This window comes from Molossus molossus, unplaced genomic scaffold (genome assembly GCF_014108415.1).
Source record: "Molossus molossus isolate mMolMol1 unplaced genomic scaffold, mMolMol1.p scaffold_m16_p_12, whole genome shotgun sequence".
NCBI lineage: Eukaryota > Metazoa > Chordata > Mammalia > Chiroptera > Molossidae > Molossus > Molossus molossus.
The window spans coordinates 34,091,465-34,110,240 of record NW_023425347.1 but is presented as its reverse complement, the minus strand read 5'-3'; the positions used below and the strand labels follow the sequence as shown (position 1 = coordinate 34,110,240).

Genomic DNA, 18,776 nt, shown 5'->3' with positions numbered 1-18,776 from the left:
GGTTGGGTATAATGGCAGAGATTTTGCAGGCACAGGCTGAGCAGGTGAGTAACTGGTCCTCCATGCCCTTCAAACTCAGTATTACCCAACATGCAGTGCTCTGCTTAACATCCAAATGGCTTTTTTAGGGAAGGGTACCACCTGCTAACTTATCCTTCTTGATGGCCTTGGCATACTTGTTGCTTTAGCTGCCCATAATTTCATTTTATCACCTTGTTTGCCTGAACAAGGTAGGATCCAGAAACGTCCACCTTATGCCAGAGAGCACAGAGCCATCGCTGGGTAGAATGTGCAGGGAAGGCAGTGCCTTGATTGGATTGAAAACTTCTGGATGTTCCAACACATGGATGAGGTGCTTTTCTAAAGCCACAGAATAGTCTACATAATGCACTGGAATGGCAGTCACTTATCCAGAATATGTGTTCACGGCAGTTAGGTAGCATGACTCTGTGATTGGGAGCTACTGGTCCGACGTTGTCGATTTGCCACGTTCCTGTGAGGCTTATGCCTGGTTGCTAGGATTTAGTGATCCACACTGCAAGGTCCGGGCACACTGGCAGCAGTCACACAACTGTGCTGCACCGTTGGCGTCTGTTTCTTCTGGGGCTAGTCTTGTGATCTGGCCCATTCCTGAATCTGAGGCTGGCTTCTGTGTCCTGTTGTGCTGTAGAGGCATAGGGAAATCATGGCAATTTGCTGAGTGGATGGGAGGTCAGCTTGGGAGTTCCACCTGTGTTCCCTTTTGAATAGCCCTTCGGTGCCAGCATGAGTGATGGATAGGTTTCCTTTCCAGTCCTGAAGCTGCTGCCACAGGATGTTCACAATGATTATTTCTTTCTAAGACTATTTCTAGTTCTGGTAGCACATCATCTGTAGCTCGCCATCCCGGTTCAAAGTTATGCAAGGAACTGGTGTGCAGAACACTGTCTTCATGCATGAAACATGATAAAGAACAGAAATCAATCCTGAGACATCTGGAAAAGAGTTTTGTTTCTTTTCATAGGAATTGACTCTCAGAGCTCATTTCACGTGCTAAGTCATGATAGACTTATTCACTCTATTAAGAACATTCATTATAAGAAAATTCATTTCTGTAACTCAAACCTATCGCTTCAAAGAGCATGCTCTCCCAAAAAGGAAAAACAGATCAAAGACTGATTCCCCTAATTTGCCATATGATTTGGGTGGTTTTCCAGGGCTAGCTGAGACCATGCTTGGTCATTTTCTGATTCGTATAGCATGATGGTCATCTCTCAGCTTTGGGTTGTAATTGAATGAGAGATATAGCTCGTTAACTTCTCTTATAATTCCCATTTCCAAAGTCAAGACTACCCCAAATTTAGTTATAAATATAGATTTTACTGAACATGTGAGGTGGAGGTAAGTGTTTACTTAGATATCTTTGCCTATCACTTTTGTGGGGAACAACAAACCTCCCACTCCTACAAAGACCATCTCTTTCTGTCATGTGAGTTCATTCTTCCTCTTCTCAACCTATGCTATTTCTCTTCTCTGTTCATTACCTTGCTTTTAAGTGCAAGTGCAAATGTAACAAGGCAAGATAGCAGTCATTTTTCATTGTTTAGCTCTCTGCTGAGACTTACACCTGGTGGTCTGTGCCTCTGTTAAAGTAGGCATTTCAAAGTGTTTTTTATAAACATACACTTTTCGTCTCTATCAGGAATTTGGGGACCTGTTGTTAAGATAATAAACTGTTGTTTTCCAATTTCATATGATACCCAGTAGCTATTCTGCTACAAGAGAGAAGGAGGTTATAGGTTAAAATCTGAGCATTGCACAGGTACCTTTGTTTTGGAAATTCTGGGGCAAAGGGTACCACAAGGTGGACAGAGGTAAAAATTTTCATAAACATTTTGTGGGCACTGGAGCTTTGGTGAAGTTCCTATCCAAGCCTTAGGTGCCCATGCCATCGAATTTTTCTAGACCATGAAACTCAGGTGTTGCCAATGAAAGAAGGAGGTGCCTGCAAAGGCATCCTTACGGGATGGTGGTTTAGGTGTCCTTGGACACTTTTTATGCAATCTGCTATGAGTTTGGAGCTTAAAAGAATTAGTTCTTATTATCCTAGAACTGAAAAACAACCGATTTCCAAGAATTGAGCTTATTATATAAATAGCTCTTCATTGTTTTCTGGTTCAATCTAAATTACAATTATGGGAAATACCATTTCAAGTGGACTTGAATGGCCTGAGACATTGTTCTTCTGTCTCCAAAATCTTTATAGGAGCTAATTTGAAAAATACAAAGATTTGTCACATTTTTAGAAAAGGGTTAAGATAATAAAAACCAGTGATTGAAAGTGAGTTCAATATAGAGGGTAAGAAAAGAAACTTCATAATTGGAAGTTACAGTAACTTCCTTTTTTGTTTATCAAGGGAAAGTGTATAGCACTTAGCATCTGTTTTTAAAAATATTTTTCCTCTATTGATTTTTTAGAGAGAGAGAAAGATAGAAACATCGATGAGATAGAGCAATCGATTGGCCACCTGCTGCATGCCCCCCACTGGGGATCAGGCCCTCAATCTGGGCATGTGCCCTGACCGGAATCATACCGGTGACCTTTGGTGCACGGGTCAATGCTCAACCAGTGAGCTACACTGACCACGCTCCTTTGTAAGTTTTTTAATTGAGTATTTAAGCAAGGGTTTACTTCTGGACTTTCTATTCTGTTCTGTTGATCTATGTGTCTGTGTTTGTGCCAGTACCACAATTTTTTTGCAATTATTGTACCTTTTTAGCATAGTTTGAAATCAGGATACATGATACCACTTTGTTCTTTATTCTTAGGTTGCTTTGGCTACGTCGGGCCTTTAGTGTTCCATATAAATTTTATATATATTTGTTCTAGTTCTGAGAATAACTTTTGTATTTTGATAGGGATTGCACTGGATATGTATATTGCTTTGGGTAGTATGGATATTTTCACAATATTAATTTTTTTTAACCATGAGCACAGTACCTCCTTCCTCTTATTTTAGTACTCATCAATTTCTTTCTTCAATGTCATAGTTCTTTTATCTCTTTAGTTGAATTTATTCCTAGGTATGTTATTTTTTACTTTATTTTTTCATTTTTTTATTCTCCCCACAGACCCACCCTCACCCTTTCATAAACCCCAGATGTTTCTGAGTCCTACAGGGACCCAGCTTATAACTCAGACCTAATTTTTTAAATGCAATTGTAAATAGAATTGTTTTCCTACTTTTTCCTTCTGATTGATTGTTATTAGTGTCTAAAAATAAGACAAATGCATTATTTTACAGTTCTGGAAATCAAAGGCCAAAAATGGGTGAGCAGGGATGTTTTCCATATAGAGGCTCTTACAGAGAATCTTTCCTTACCTTTCCTAGCTTCTGAAGGAGCATTCCGTTCTTTGGTCTTCCTGCATTTTCAAAGACAGCAGTGCAGTATCTTTCGATGTCTCTCACTTACTATAGTCAGTTGACTTTTTCCCTTACTTTTCCCTTCCTGCCTCCTTCTTATAAGAATCCCTATGATTACAAGGGCCCACCTGAATCATGTACCCACCTCAAGATCCTTCACTAAATCACACCTGCAAAGTCCTTTTACCACATAAAGAAACATTCACAGGTTCTGGTAATTATCTGTGGATGTCTTTGGGGAGCCATTGCTCCACCTTCCATAGAGGATGTCTGTAGTCTGAGATTCAAGCTCTTAAGAACAGATATTTCTATAGAATAGCTTGTTTTCCCATTGAACCCTTCCATTTATTGGCCACATATTCGTTACTGTAAGTTTCTCTCTTTAAAACATAAAGCCATTTTTTTTTTTTCTTCTGAACACTTGAAATCACTGCTGGATGAAGTGGTTTAAACTCTCTAATGTGTTAACATTCTCATGGAGGCGGATACCGTAACACCCAAGGTCATAGAGGAGGAGACTTCACCAGGAAAGTTTCTTTTGAACTGTGAGCTTTTAAATCACTTTAGAGACAAAAATCTGGTTTCTAAAATGCAAACTACCTATCCTCAACATTGAAAGAGTTCGTCTACTTTTTGCAATTGAAAATACTCATGTATGAATCATTTTTTTGTCTTGACAATGGAAGCTTATTTAGTACATTCCATGTCTTAACATATTTTGAAGGGATGCACAAAAAAATTGACAAATTGTCCTCAGATGAATTTACTATCTAATTGGAAACAAATACGAGACCCCAGTTAGTTGTAATTGGGCAAAGACTGTTATTACCTGAATTCCTGTGTCCCTAGTTTAATAGGAGATCTATGAGTGTATCCAGTATTTAAGTATCAAAGCCAAGTAAGATTCTGAGTCAGGATTTCTTAAATGTTTGAATATTCCTCTTTCTCTAATGCATATGGACTTGAGTAAATGGTCAGTGGGCCCCTAGAGGGAGGGCAGGAGGAATCATTTTCATTACTCTTCTCCCAGATTTCCAGGGTCCTTCTTCCTGAGGACCTACCTTCTCCTTAAGGAACTCCTTCCTCCAAGTGATGGGCTTGAGGTCTGAAATTGGCTCAGATCAAGGAACTGTACCAATTCATTGAGGCTATAAGTCAACAGCCTCAATAAACCATCCTTGACTTCATTGATTATTTTCTCCCTATCCCTCTTGACCATGTTCTATTCATCATCTTCTGAATTTTTCATGGTCAGGCCCAACAGGCTGTCACTCCAGCCTTGGTGCTCGACTATTACGGCATCAACTTGGCTTCTAACATTTAATGGCAACACCTGGCCAGCATGCATCAAGATCTATCATCCTCAATGCTAACAGGAGTCCAGTTCTGCAATGGCACATTCGACTACATTCACTAGCATACAGCAGAGAGGCCACCACTGAATTTTTTTAACTTTATCTTTATTGTTGGCACTATTACAGATGTCCCCATTTCCCCTCCCTTTGCACCCCTCCACGCAGCCCCTGCCCACCCTTCCCTCTGGACATTACTGCACTGTTGTCTGTGTCGGTGGGTTATGCGTATATGTTCTTTGGCTAATCCCATCACTTTCTTTCATCCAGTCCCCACCCCCTGACAACTGTCAGTTGGCTCCATGTGTCCATGTCCCTGCTTCTATTTTGTTTGTCAGTTTATTTTGTTCATTAGATTCTCATATATGTAAAGATAAAGGCATCCTTCTCACCAGTACATGTTCTTATTTTTCGATAATTCTGTTTCTAACATCTTAAAGATATGATTCAGAAAAAGAAAATAGAGGACACTCTTGCTGAAATTTCAAACAATCACCAGAAGTTTTATAGCTTAGTTTTGAAATAAATATAGGGATTAAAAACCAAAGCCACAATGAAAACATTAGGATGCAAATTTTGTGCTTTCCAGTATTCTGATTCTTAGCCTAAAGCCCTTCAATGACCTGGCTAATGTCATTTCTAGAATCAATGAACAATTTATCATCTAGTGGTCAATTTTACATCCCTATTAATATTTTAGTAGTATTATACATTTTTTTCTTATTCATGACTAGGTAATACCTGTTTTCTTTACAAAATTCAAAGGATAGAATATACAGTGAAAACTATGGCTCCCTTCTATTCCTGAAGAGGTTACCTAGAATTCCACTACATGTATATACTAAACTTTATATTAGCAATCTTTCCATTAAAAACAATGCTGCAACGAATCTCATTTGTGTGTATACATAATTATGCACATGTATTTCCTAAAAGTCAACATACTATATCAAGGCCTAAGTACATTAAAGTGTAAGGAATATTAAGACAATTTTGCAACAGAAATTGTACATTTAACTTCCATATGACACTTTTTCCATGCCTTTCTAACACAATTTGCTATCCAATGTATTGATCCTTGTCAGTCTGAGGAGTGAAAGATTATATCTGGTAGTTTTAGTTTCATTTCATAATTATAAGTAAGGTTGAATATATTTTATTTCTTTCTGTGAACTAACTATTCACATACATTGAGTTTTATCTCCTTTATATTACTTAAATAAGTTAGGTCTTTTTATGTGATAAAGATTGAAAATATATTTTCAGAGTGATATTTGTCATTGACTTAGATTTTTTTTTTAACAACCAAAAAACCCTACCACATTTCAGTTTTATGAATTTTTGTATGTATTTTATGTCTTCTGGGTTTTACAAGATGTTTAGAAATAACTTCCAAGATTTTTTAAAATTATTTGCAATTTCCAAATTTTTTAACTTCAATCTTCATGTTTATAGTAAATCTGGAATTTATTTTGCTCTAATATCTATAGGAGATTCAATTTCTCATCTCCTTCAATGTCTATAAAGTTGTTTTAGTTTGTTCCACAGTTCACTACTTCCTACTGACTTGAAATAAAATCTTTAGATAAATAGTTCCCGGAAGTACTTGTTTCTCTCTCTAGACTCTGTGAACTATTCTATAGCTCTGTCTCTGTTGCTGAGTCAGTACTGTGCCGGTCTAACTATGCAGTTCTGGTCAGGTGTTTTCAGGTGGAGCAGACTCGGTTCCTCTCTTTACTCTTCTGTATCACCCTGACTATAGTTGAAGCGTTGGAGCATTTTCATTTAAACTTGTACAAAGTAGCAGCCTACCTATCTTTTCAAATTGAGGTATAATTGACATACACATAAACAACACATTCAATATTTGTTTATATTGTGAAATTATCACCAAAATAAGTCTATTTAACATACATAGTTACAGAATTATTTTTGTAATGAGAACTTTTTAAGATCTACTGTACTAGTAACTTTCAAATATGCAATAATACAATATTACTAACTAGTCACCATGCTGTACGTGACATTCCAATGACATACCTATTTTACAACCGGAAGTTTGTTCTTAGTGACTCCCTTCACCATTTCACACATCCTATCGTCATAAAAATATCCTTTTATTTTATTTTTTACCTCAGAATATGTTACATTTATAAATGAATTAGGGAACAATCGACTTGAATTTATATTTCTTCTTTTGGATTTTCTAATGCATTCTTGATAAGTTTTTTTCAAAGATAATTTTTACCTCTACTGCAAATTTGGTCTCTTTCTATCTCCTAAACTAGTGGGTGAAAACCTTTTTCTATAAAGTGCCCAAGAGGAACTATTTTAGGTATGGTGGGTCGTACAGTGACTGCTGCAACTATTTTACTCTGCTACTATGGCGTGAAAGCCACCTGAGGCAATATGTAAATATTTGGGTGTGGTTGTTCCAATAAAACTTTATTAACAATAACAGTCAGCAGGACAGCCTTAGACTGTAGGCCCAATTTTGCAAATTTCTGTTACACATAGATGCTTTTTAAAATTTAAATGCATAAAACCAGTTCTTAATTTATCTAATGTATGTCAGGCGCTAATATCCTCCAGTAGGCACTTTTTGTTTAAAACTTTTTTTAAGTGAAACTAAAAATACATACACACCATACATAGGGCACAGCATATATGCATATTCTATAATTTCCTTTACGAAAAGCTAATCCTATTTGAACAGTGAGCTCAGGGCACGCAGACCTTTACCAATTAATACAGCAGGAGCAGAGAGAATTGTAGTGGCTTCATTGGCAAGTGTGTCCAGGGCCTGTGATATCCAGGGTCCTTTATCCTTCTTATTATTATCAATTGCATTTCTCAGACGATTTATCTCTGCCTCCATCTCTTCAGATTTCTTCCTAAATCCTTCTTTAATCAATTTCTCTTGGGCCTAAAACAAAGGGTGTAGAGAGATGGAAAAGTAAACTTTTGAAAATCCCCATTTCTCAAGACTAAGATTTTATATGTAAGAATGTTATTAAATTTATTTTGTACATAAAAGTATTCTCTATTATCAGATCATCAGAGGATAATATTTGAAGCAGACAAAATCTTCTGGGTTGGACCTGCACAGTGAGAAGAAGGGTAGTCTTCAACCTTACTTATAATTATGCACCATTAGGGCCTTGCTAGGGTACTTAGTCAGGCATGAGGGATATGCAATGATATGTTCCAACCAAAAGTACGGATTGGGAGGGAGCCATTACTCCATCTGCACAAATTGTCAGTCTCACTTGGATGGCATGGTTCCCCATTTTGTAGAAATAATAGGAATGCATAAGCTGATCAAGAAATCTGATGTAAGCACTTCGAGATGGGAGAAAAGAGAATTCCTCCGATGCTGTGTGGTGACTTAGGCAAACTATCCTTACCCGGAGACAACTGAAGCAGGTATAGAAGGCGTCAGTTCCCCATATTTCCATGTCTGGACATATATGATAGTTCTAGGCCAGCATGGATCCAAATCAGGGTCACTGCTGGTAGTAGGGTTCTGGATGATTGACAATGATCTTAGAGAAGTACCCATTTGCTGCTCATATTAAAAACACCTGGTTGGAATATGTACTTGATAATCTATAGAACCCTGTTTAATTAGGGCTTCGTGAGATCATTCTAGAAACACACTAATGTAGAAAACTCAAACTTTGGAGGTTATTTCTATTCTCCAAGGACTTGGAGGAGCCAAGGTCATCTTGGAATCTCCAGAGTCTCAGTGTGGAGCAAAACGCCAAGCCTCTTGGAAATCCAGGATTGGGTGCTTTCAGTGAAGCAAATGCAATAAATCGCAGTAGCGATTCTCTTTTTAATTTTGCTTTAATTTTCACCCATTCCTTCCTCGTTTACCGGGGCAGTGACCAGCAGCAACTACTGAGGGCATGGCCAGACTCACATCCAGCTTGTGCTCCAGCGCCCTTGTCAGTTCTCTCAGAGCCTCTTCTCTTTCGCCCTCGAGCTTCTTCTTCAGTTGGTCCATGTGTTCCTGCCGACTCCTATTTTGCGCCTCCATGTACTGCTGCTGCTCCTGGTATTTCTGTCTTAGGCACTCCTGTTCCTTCTCAGCTTCCTCCCTCCTTGCCCGCTCCTCTGTCCCAGGAAGTTTTTAGAAAGAGAGAAAGTACAAGATCAGGCCTGAACTCTACCATCTTGAGATTAGAGAACAAATCAAATTTGAAAGAGAAGATGAGGAAACTCAGATTTCACCCAAGGGCTACACCATCAAGAGCAGATTTGAGAAGGTGGTGGAAAAGGCCACAGCTGTCTGGCTGACATGCATACAACCACAATTGTGCTGGTTATGTTCAGATTTGGCAGCATGTGAATTCCACAGAAGGGCAAGTTTGTTGTTTTGGAAAGACCTTCATGCGATCTGTCAGAGCACTGCGGGAACCTCCCCGCCCCACTGAGAGGTGCATCATGCCCCATACCTGCTATGGCCTTCTCACGTTGGCTCAGGGCTTTATCTGTCTGCAGGATGGATTTCTCTATTGACACCTGTGACTGCAGGAAGTGTTGGAAGATCTCTTTTGCCTGAGTAATCAAGAGGGAACAAAGAACTTAAAGTTCCACTGAGATTTGTTCTAGGCAAACAAATTAATTCGTACTATTTTTACTCTGTTTAAAATGCTTCATAAACCCCTACAAAGTCCCGAGCACCATACTGTGCCCAGAGGCTCTATATCTTATTCCAGTCCCTGTTCCAGCCCTAGTTCTCTCCACATGCCTTTGGTTTCAGCCACTCAGAATTATGTGCAGTTATACAAACCCGTAATCTTTTGGTGCTCTTATAGATTTGCCTGTTTACTTGGGCACTTCCACTTGAATAACATCTCAACTTGGACAACATGCATAAATATTTCAAAATGTATATCCCCTTCCTTTCATGGGAGGTTTTATAGAATATATGTCCAACGTGACATGCAGACTCTATGCTGCTGTTCTCCCCAGCCACTTGCTAGATGTGCAACCTGAAGCAAGTTATATAACCTGCTTCTGCCTCCTAATTCACATCTATAAATGTGGGTAATGAAGTTAATGTTTCATAATATTTTTTGGACTAATATATTAGAATGTTAAGAGAAAGAGCTTAACACTCAGCCTATAGATAGTAACAGTTCAATATGTTCACTGTATTGTTATTATTATATTTATTGATTTATGTCCGTATATATTTAAAAATATGATGTTATTGCTTTTTTCATAGACAAAAGAAGGGAGAGTGAGAATGAAACATCGATGTGAGAGAGCAACATCGATCTGCTGCCTCCTGCACTCACACCACTGGGGATCAAGCTTGCAACCCAGGCATGTGCCCTGATCAGGAATCGAACTGGGACCTCTTAGTTTGTGGGATGATGCTCAGTCTACTGAGCCACACTGGCCTGGCAGTTATTGTTACATTTATTACCATCACCAGTGCACCCCAGTCACAGGTTCATAAGTTTTAGCACTATGTAATTGCCCATTTATTTGACTCTCTCTCTCACTTTGATCAGCTTTGGGAGCAAATATTCTGACTTTCCACCATGAATCCCCCACCCTTATTATACTACATGTCATGTTGTTAAACAATAAAATGTATCATTTTTATTCTGTCTCTCACAGATTTCAGAAATTTAGCCTCATGTTTGAGAATGAACATTTCTACGCAGGAAGAAAGAACAAATAGTGGACTTTAAAAGCTAAAACAGCCATAATATCCCCATGCTCTCAATTTACGCACAACGGATGCTGTGCTCTCAGATGCTCAGGGGACCCTCTTGACTGTCATCTGTAGTATCTCCATGTGTCCCTACATCTCACCTTCACTCCTTTGCTGGGTACTTCCCAGTAGCGCCGTTCAATCCTTTCCTTTGCTCTCTTGTATTTCTCGTGTCCTCCAGAAACAGAGAAAATTCCTGCTGAAAAACTTTCCATTAGGGGCATCGTAAGCTGATCAAGTACATGCTGGCAATATTTCTCAGAAGCCTCTTCATTCTGCATCAAGAAACTCTTCTTCTTATTGTTTATGATTTCCTGCAAGGGAAATGTAGACATGCATCACCGGAAGAAAGGAACAGAGAAAGTAAAACTCCAAAGGATCTATTAGCTGGGTACTCTGTGGTCCTCTTACGAAAGGCATTCTAGTAAATGACACAAGTAATGTAGCAAGAATAAAGAGATTTATTTCCAACTTTGAAAACTCTGTGCAAGACTCTGCTAAAGCTTCTTAAACTGCCTGGGCCTCATCTTCATTTGTGAAATGTTGAGTTTACATTATATAGTCTTTTACATAATAGAATCCTGTGATTCAATTTTCAATAAATAGTGATACAACTAAAATAATGTAAATAATGACCTGTTAAGTGAGTCTGCTAAGGAAGTCATGGATCTAGAAATGGGAGGGCAAACACCTAGAGAGCAACCTGCTCAGGAATGACTTTGAGGAGTTCTGGAATCATGCCACAATTCACTAAAGGAGAAATTGGTACTGATTTTGCTTGAGAGATCAGGCAGATCCTGAATAACTTTCCTAAGTTTGAGGAACAAGAAGTAAATATCCTCTCTCTCAGGAGAATCCAGACTATTCTACCCTGAGTAGGAGATGAGCTGTGAGATGGGTATGTAGAACTGCAAACATCATTCCAGAAGGACAAGAATTAGGAAGGATAAATACTAAGACAAAGTACCATGAGCTTCGTCTGAAACCCCCGCTTGTCATCCTTGAAGGAGCGCTCCATGAAGATGGCAATGGCTTCCCTCTCGCAGGCTGCGTGCAGGTCCAGCAGCTCCTGGAGCGAGTCTGTGGGGAAGCTCACTCGCTGGGCCATCTGCTCAGTGTAGTGATCGGCCGCCTTCTGCACGGCTGCTGAGTTCTCAAGCTCAGCCAGTGCTGTCACCGCGTTCTCCAAACAAGGCACAGCTCCGCTGTTGATGGTATCCACATAAGTCACCACCAGAGTCCCCAGCCCTGAGTAAAGCAGGAAACAAAGATCAACATCAATTTACCTCTCAGTGAGATCCAAGATTCTGAGATTACAGTTTTGAAACTACTCCCATACAGACAGGCACACACACACACACACACACACACACACCCCTACTTATTGCTATCGTAACTTTTATTTTTACATTTATTTGTTATTCTAGTGTGCAACAGGCCATCATATTAAATATTAAATACCTACCTTTGTCTAACATAATCAGAAGTGTCTGTGAATAACTATTACACACTACACAAATAAAAGTTAAAATACAAATAAAGAAATAAGAAGGATAATTCAGATAATTATTCTTAATTCTTATGCTTTCAGTAGAGTTTCAGTTACTCAGAAACTACTATTAATTTCAGACTGGTTAAACTTCCAAGAAGTCACTGTGAGAAAAACACTTAATGTATAGGACTTCCCCTGAAAATATAACATACTCCATTTTTATATCCAGTTAGTGGTTTTATAATCAGTGGTGGGGTTCTTCTTAAATATGGGACTACAATGTATCAGTGATAATATCTGGAGTTTTGAAAAGGATTTGTCACTACCATGCTGAGATAATTACTGAAAACACATACATATTTTTCTATAGAGTATGAATATTTATAAGTGCACATTTTTATATAAAATAAAACAAAACTACTAAAGAACACAAATACTTGAATAGTTAACATGCATTAGACTACTCAGAAATGTGGTTTTGGAAAAGGAGACTCACTATTCCCAGTGACCTTGACTCCTTCTCTGAGCAGCTTGGTCTTTGCATGGTTGAAGATATAATAACAGAATTTATCTGATTGTTCCCGGAATTTAGGATCCAGTTGGCTTTCCAAAATAGTCTCAAGTTTGGCTAGGAGCTCTGTCTCTTTTGTTGGCCGGTCAAAGACAAAACACTTTCGCTTTGGAAAATAATTCCTGATACACTCCCTGGGTATGTTGGAATTTTTAGCTCTAGGATTTAAACCTGGAGAAAAGGATAAACACAGTTGCAGTCAGCATGGTCTTGGGATAAGACAGCTAAAGGTTTTTTATGACTGGGGATTTTAGATTTTTGGAGACTTCTATGCTTATAGAACTCCTTTAACATATTCATAGAAATTAAAAATTAAATTTATATGAATGACATGTTACTGGAGAGTAACTTTAGGAGAGTAATTTTAGGAGACATGTGCCCAAGAAAAAGAAATGTATGGCTGGTATCCTCAAAATCAAACACGTTGACTGTTTTATTAGATGTTTATCAAATGAATGCTTTACTGGGTGACGGTCATATTTCAATTTCTGGTCTACTGCAACCCATGTTGGAAGTAAACAGTCGGAACAAAATGAAGAGGAGCCACAAACAAAGACAATGGAGTCATGATGAATAGGACACAGGAGAGCTTGTTCCTTTAAGAAAAACCCTGCATTGACTGAATTCACATACTACAAATAGCACTAGCTATTTTTTGTAGAAACTCCAAAGACTAAACACTACCTAAATATAATCTGAAAAACTCACCACTATTCCAAAAACACATTGGTTTTGTCAAGTACTCACCTACCAAAATGCCATTAATTCAAATAAATTATTAACTTAAAATAGTGACAAAGTGAATAACTATGTTAACACAAAAAGGAGGCTGTGATAAGGAAAGTAAAATGAGGAATCTGGTTATTTTAAAAATTAATAAAGAAAATTGTTCTAGTTCAAAATGGTGATAGAGGATATCCTCAGCTTACTTCCACTGACGCACAAAATCTACAGCTATGTATGGAATAATTTTCTCTTGGGGGGAGGAAAAAACCTAAAAACTAGTGGAACAATCACTTCACATTGGGTAAATCAGAGGGAAACCACACTGAAGGGGGTAGGAGACCTGAGACATAGTCTCACCATAAACACCACCCCTGGCACAGTGATCCCGAATCTGGAAGGCACTCAAAATCTGGAGCGTCTCCCTGAGGAGTGAAGGGTTTGTACCCCACATCAGACACCCAATAATTTAAGCCCAGCACTTGAGATGAGCCCCAAAACATCTGGCTTTGAAAACCAACAGGGCTCACATCACTAATCATCAGAGAGATGCAAATTAAAACAACAATGAGGTATCACCTCACACCTGTCAGAATGGCCGCCATCAACAAATCATCAAACAACAAGTGTTGGCGAGGGTGTGGAGAAAAGGGGACTCTAATACACTGCTAGTGGGAATGCAGACTGGTGCAGCCACTATGGAAAACAATATGGTGTTACCGCAAAAAATTAAAAATTGAACTTCCATTTGACCCAGTGATCCCACTTCTAGGAATATACCTTAAGAAACCTGAAACACCAATCAGGAAGAATATATGTACCCTCATGTTCATAGCAGCACTATTTACAATAGCTAAGATCTGAAAAGAGCCCAAGTGTCCATCAGTAGACAAATGGATAAAAAAGCTGTGGTACATATACACAATGAAGTACTATGCAGCTGTAAGAAAGAAAGATCTCTTATCCTTTGAGACGACATGGAGGGACCTGGACAGTATTATCCTAAGTGAAATAAGTCAAGCGGAAAAAGACAAATACCACATGATCTCACTTATATACGGAATGTAATGAACATAACAGTCTGAGGAATGCGGTAGACCCAGAAACATGGAAGTAGGGCACAGACTGACAGCCCTCAGAAGGGGGTTGGGGAAGTGGGAGGAGCTAAACCACAGAACTTACATGCATGTATGCATGACCAATGGACATGGACAACAAAGCCAGGGATGGGACGGGGGTGGGATGGGGGGTGCCAATGGGGTAAAAAAGGAGAAACATCTGTAACAAAAAAATAAATTAAAAAGAAAGAAAGAAAGAAAGAAAGAAAGAAAGAAAGAAAGAAAGAAAGAAAGAGAGAGAGAGAGAGAGAGAGAGAGAAAGAAGGAAGGAAGGAAGGAAGGAAGGAAGGAAGGAAGGAAGGAAGGAAGGAAGAAAGAAAGAAAGAAAGAAAGAAAGAAAGAAAGAAAGAAAGAAAGAAAGAAAGAAAGAAAGAAAGAAAGAAAGAAAGAAAGAAAACCAACAGGGCTCACACTCACGAGACCTGTGGACTGTGGTGAGTGAGCTCTTAAAGGGCTCACATGCCAACTCACTCACCCCAGGGCTCAGTGCAGAAACAAATCCTAGAGAACACTTAGAAAAATAATTATTTTCTAATTTTAAAGCATTGGCCCGAGGGCACGGGGCTGTTGGTGTATTCTGGGAGTGGAAGCTGATGAGTGCCATCTTCCTGTTCTCCCTCTACCTTGCTAAAGCCCACAGGGGCCGTCACTTTTTTCTCTTTTGATTTATTTTCCTTTTCCTAGTGGACAGTATCTTTGTGCTCTCCCTCTGCCACACTCCAGGCCACAGTTATCTCCATGTGAGGAGCTTCTAAACATTTCTGGTGCCTGGTTTTTATGCCTGGTGACTCAATCTTTGTGGCTGCCATTCAGGAGGTGCCCCACGATTGTCTGGCTTTAGAGGCCAGGGGTTTACATTACAGGACCCCATGGGACTAATAATTGAAGAGGCAGTTCTTGGCAGACTACCACTCTCAGGGCACTGCACAGATGGACTGAAACATATCCCCAGACTTTCTGAAAAGAGTCTTCTTTGCTTGTTCAGGAACTTAGGCCTCAGGGGCAGTCTTCTGATTTGGCACACTTACAGTGTTTCAACATGGTGCATAGGAGGACTCTAAACTCACCTCCTCCATTGACAAACTGAATATACACCTACATATAAAGCAATTCTTCCTGGAGAACTGAAGGCTGATTGAACGGCTTTTATACAACATAAAGAGAGGCCTCATACAGAGAAGGTTAGGAGAGATGGAGAGGTGGTACCCTTGCGAACCGTATCCATACAGGAAGACCTGCAGTAAGAAATATCACTGTGGGGCCCACAAAGGCAGACCTGCCTACTCTGGGGCAAAGAAAAACACAATGTTTTAAAAAGCATTTAAACTGCAAATTGAAGCATTAAACCATTTACTAATGCCTCGATGCCTGTCAAATGTGTGGGGAACTTCAGGAACTCTCCTGTGTCCATGGGAACTCCCTGAGATCAGAGGTATCAGCAAGCACCATTGTCTATGTTCCCCCTCATTAACCTCCTTATAGATAGTAGGGGCAGAGCTGAGTACAAGAGCTCTAGCAAGCATTCAAGGCCTACATGGCATGCCCCAGGAGCACTGCTAGAGCCCTGGCCAGTGGCCCCCCAGGGCACACCAAGAGTCATGCAGCCAGGATCATCCCAGAAAGTGCTCACTTCGGCCCCAGTCAGCTCCCCAGAGTACCCAACAACCCCACTCCCAGGATGACCTCAGGCACCATCCACTGATGCTCTAGCCACCCAGTTCCATAAAACACCCCAAAGCCCCATGTCCCATGCTGCCTCAGCCAGCATCTGTTATAACACCAGGGCACCCTTAAAGCCCTGCACCCTGAATCAATTCAGTCAATGCCTACTGAAACACCAGCCAGATAGACACCCAGAAGACCTCAGGCACTGCACAGACTCACTTCAGCTGACCTGCCAAAACTACTCAATTCATGCAATCTACACTGAAGTCACTCCTATGCAAGGTCACTCCTTGAAGAATAGGAGAGATAACTCTTCATCTAATTCATTGAAACAAACACATAAAGTCAACCAAAAGAAGAAGATAGAGGAATAGGTTTTAAAAGGAGAATTTAAAAAAGTAAAATTTAGAAAACTGAAACAAATCCTTATGAAATGTATACGAGTATTTGCCTAAGGAAGAATTCAAATTAATAGTTATAAGGATGCTCACTGGACTTTGGAGAAGTCAGTGAAAACTTCAACAGTTAGAAAAAATAATAAAGAATGATTTAGAGCTGATGAATACAGTAACTAAAATGTAGAATACAGTAGAGGAAATCAAAAGCAGATTAGATAATACAGAAGAACGAATTAGTGACCTAGAAGAAAGAAAAGTGACAATCACCCAATCAGAACAGCACAAAGAAAAAAAGAATGTTATAAAAAGAAAGGATAGTTAATGGGACTTTGGGGACAATGTCAAGTGCACTAATATTCACTTTATAGTAATTCTGTAAGGCTAGGACAGAAACTTATTTCTTTAAAAATGGTTAAAAACTTTCCTAACTTGGGAAAGAAAACAGAAAATCAGGTCCAGGAATCACAGAGAGTTTCAAGCAAGATGAATCCAAAGAGACCCACACCAAGACATATTGCAATTAAAATGACAAAACTTAGAAGAGAATCCTGAAAATAGCAAGAGGAAAACAATAAGTAACATAAAAGGGAACTTCCATAAGGTTATCAGGCAATTTCTCAACTGAATTTTTACAGGCCAGAAGGCAGAGACAGTGTATATTTAAATTGCTGAAAAGAAAGAACCTACAACACAGAATATTCCATGTAGCAAGGTTAACATTCAGAACTTAAAAACAGATTGTTTCCCAGAAAAGAAAAAAATTAAAGAAGCTCATCATCTCTAAATTGCTTAACAAGAATGTTCATGGGTCTTCTTTAAGTGAAAAACTTAAGGCCACAATCAGAAATTTTAAAAATACACAGGAAAAAAAGATGGCATAGAGATCGGCAGCTGAGACCCATCCCCACTGGCATCAGCAGAGGCTGATCAGGAGAAGTGGCCCAACCCAAGCAGCAGTGAGGCTCAGGCAGCCAAAACCCACCCCTTGCAGCAGCCAATTTAAAGTGGAGCCTCTTCCCCACCAGCAGCAAAGTCCCAGGAATTGAGTATCCTCAGTCCCCAACAGCAACAGAGGATTGGGAGCTGAAAGCACCCCCTGGCAACAGCAACAGCAGTAACAGCACAAACCGAGAGCTGATACTCGCAACCAGAAACATCAGCAGCGAATGATCAAGATCCAAGCCCCACCAGGCAGCAGTGCACCACAGCAGTGCCCCAGTGGGACTGATGCACCCCAGTAATGCACTAGTGGGACCCACACACCTCAGCAGGACACCATCTGGAATCATGCACCACAGAAGCACCTACCATGACAGACCAATACTAGCCACCAGTTGCCAATCCAACAGGACCCACAGTAGGCAAGAGGCACCACATACCAAAACAGACTGGGAGGCACAGCAGCCTTATTTGCCACACACTGACCTACCTACACATTCCAAGATCCATCACTGGGCCTAGAACAACCAAACTGCTAAAATGGTGAGACAAAGAAACAACACCCAAATGAAAGAAAAGGAGAAATCACCAGAAAAGGAACTATAGGAAATGGAAGAAAGCAATTTGTCAGATAAAGAATTCAAAGCAATGGTTTTAGGGGTGTTCAAACAATTTAGTCAGAACAACAAGCAGGTTAGTAAGAATTATGAAGAACTCAGTGGAAACTGCATCAGCATAAAAAAAAAGAGGTAGAAGTTTTGCATAACAATCAAGAGGAAATAAAGAATGACATAGCTGTTATGAAAAATACTACTTCTAATAGTAGATTAGAAGCTGAAGACCCACTCAGTGACTTAGAAGACAAGGTAGAAAAAAACATTCAAATAGAGCAGCAAATGGGAAAAAATAAAATAAAAAGCAGAAGGAGAGTTTAAGGAAGCTTAGGGACAATACAAAACATAACAACATTTGCATCATTGCAGTACCAAAAAAGAAATCAGAAAAAAAAATAGAGAACTTGTTTGAAGAAATAATGACAGAAAACTTTCTAATGTGGTAAAGGAAAAAGTCACACAAGTCCAGGAAACACAGAGATTCCCAAGCAAGATAAACCCCAGAAAATGCACAGCTAGACACATCATAATTAAAATGGCAAATATTAAAGACAGAGAAAGAATCCTAAAGGAAGCAAGAGAGAGACAAAGTTGCTTACAAGGGAACTCCCATTAGATTGTTAGCTGATTTCTCAATAGAAACACTGCAGACCAGAAGGGGATGGCATGAAGTATACAAACCAATGAAAGGCAAGGGTCTAAATCCAAGACTACTTTATCTAGCAAGGCTATCATTCAAAATTGAAGAAGAAATAAAGAGCTTCAC

At 39.4% G+C, this 18,776-nt stretch overlaps 1 protein-coding gene across 2 annotated transcripts in view; it reads right to left on the bottom strand.

Annotated features, from left to right (window-relative positions):
- Positions 1–7,349: 7,349 nt before the first annotated feature.
- Positions 7,350–18,776, bottom strand: part of LOC118626508 (guanylate-binding protein 6-like) — a 29,618-nt gene continuing 18,191 nt past the window's right edge. For both annotated transcript variants that reach the window (XM_036256299.1, XM_036256298.1), the window contains exons 6-11: positions 12,479–12,724; positions 11,458–11,738; positions 10,592–10,804; positions 9,217–9,319; positions 8,682–8,875; positions 7,350–7,682 (exon numbers count right to left, since the gene is read on the bottom strand). In XM_036256299.1, coding sequence (XP_036112192.1) covers positions 7,461–7,682; positions 8,682–8,875; positions 9,217–9,319; positions 10,592–10,804; positions 11,458–11,738; positions 12,479–12,724 — 1,259 coding nt within the window. In that variant the 3' untranslated portion in view covers positions 7,350–7,460. The remainder of the gene's footprint in view (positions 7,683–8,681; positions 8,876–9,216; positions 9,320–10,591; positions 10,805–11,457; positions 11,739–12,478; positions 12,725–18,776) is intronic.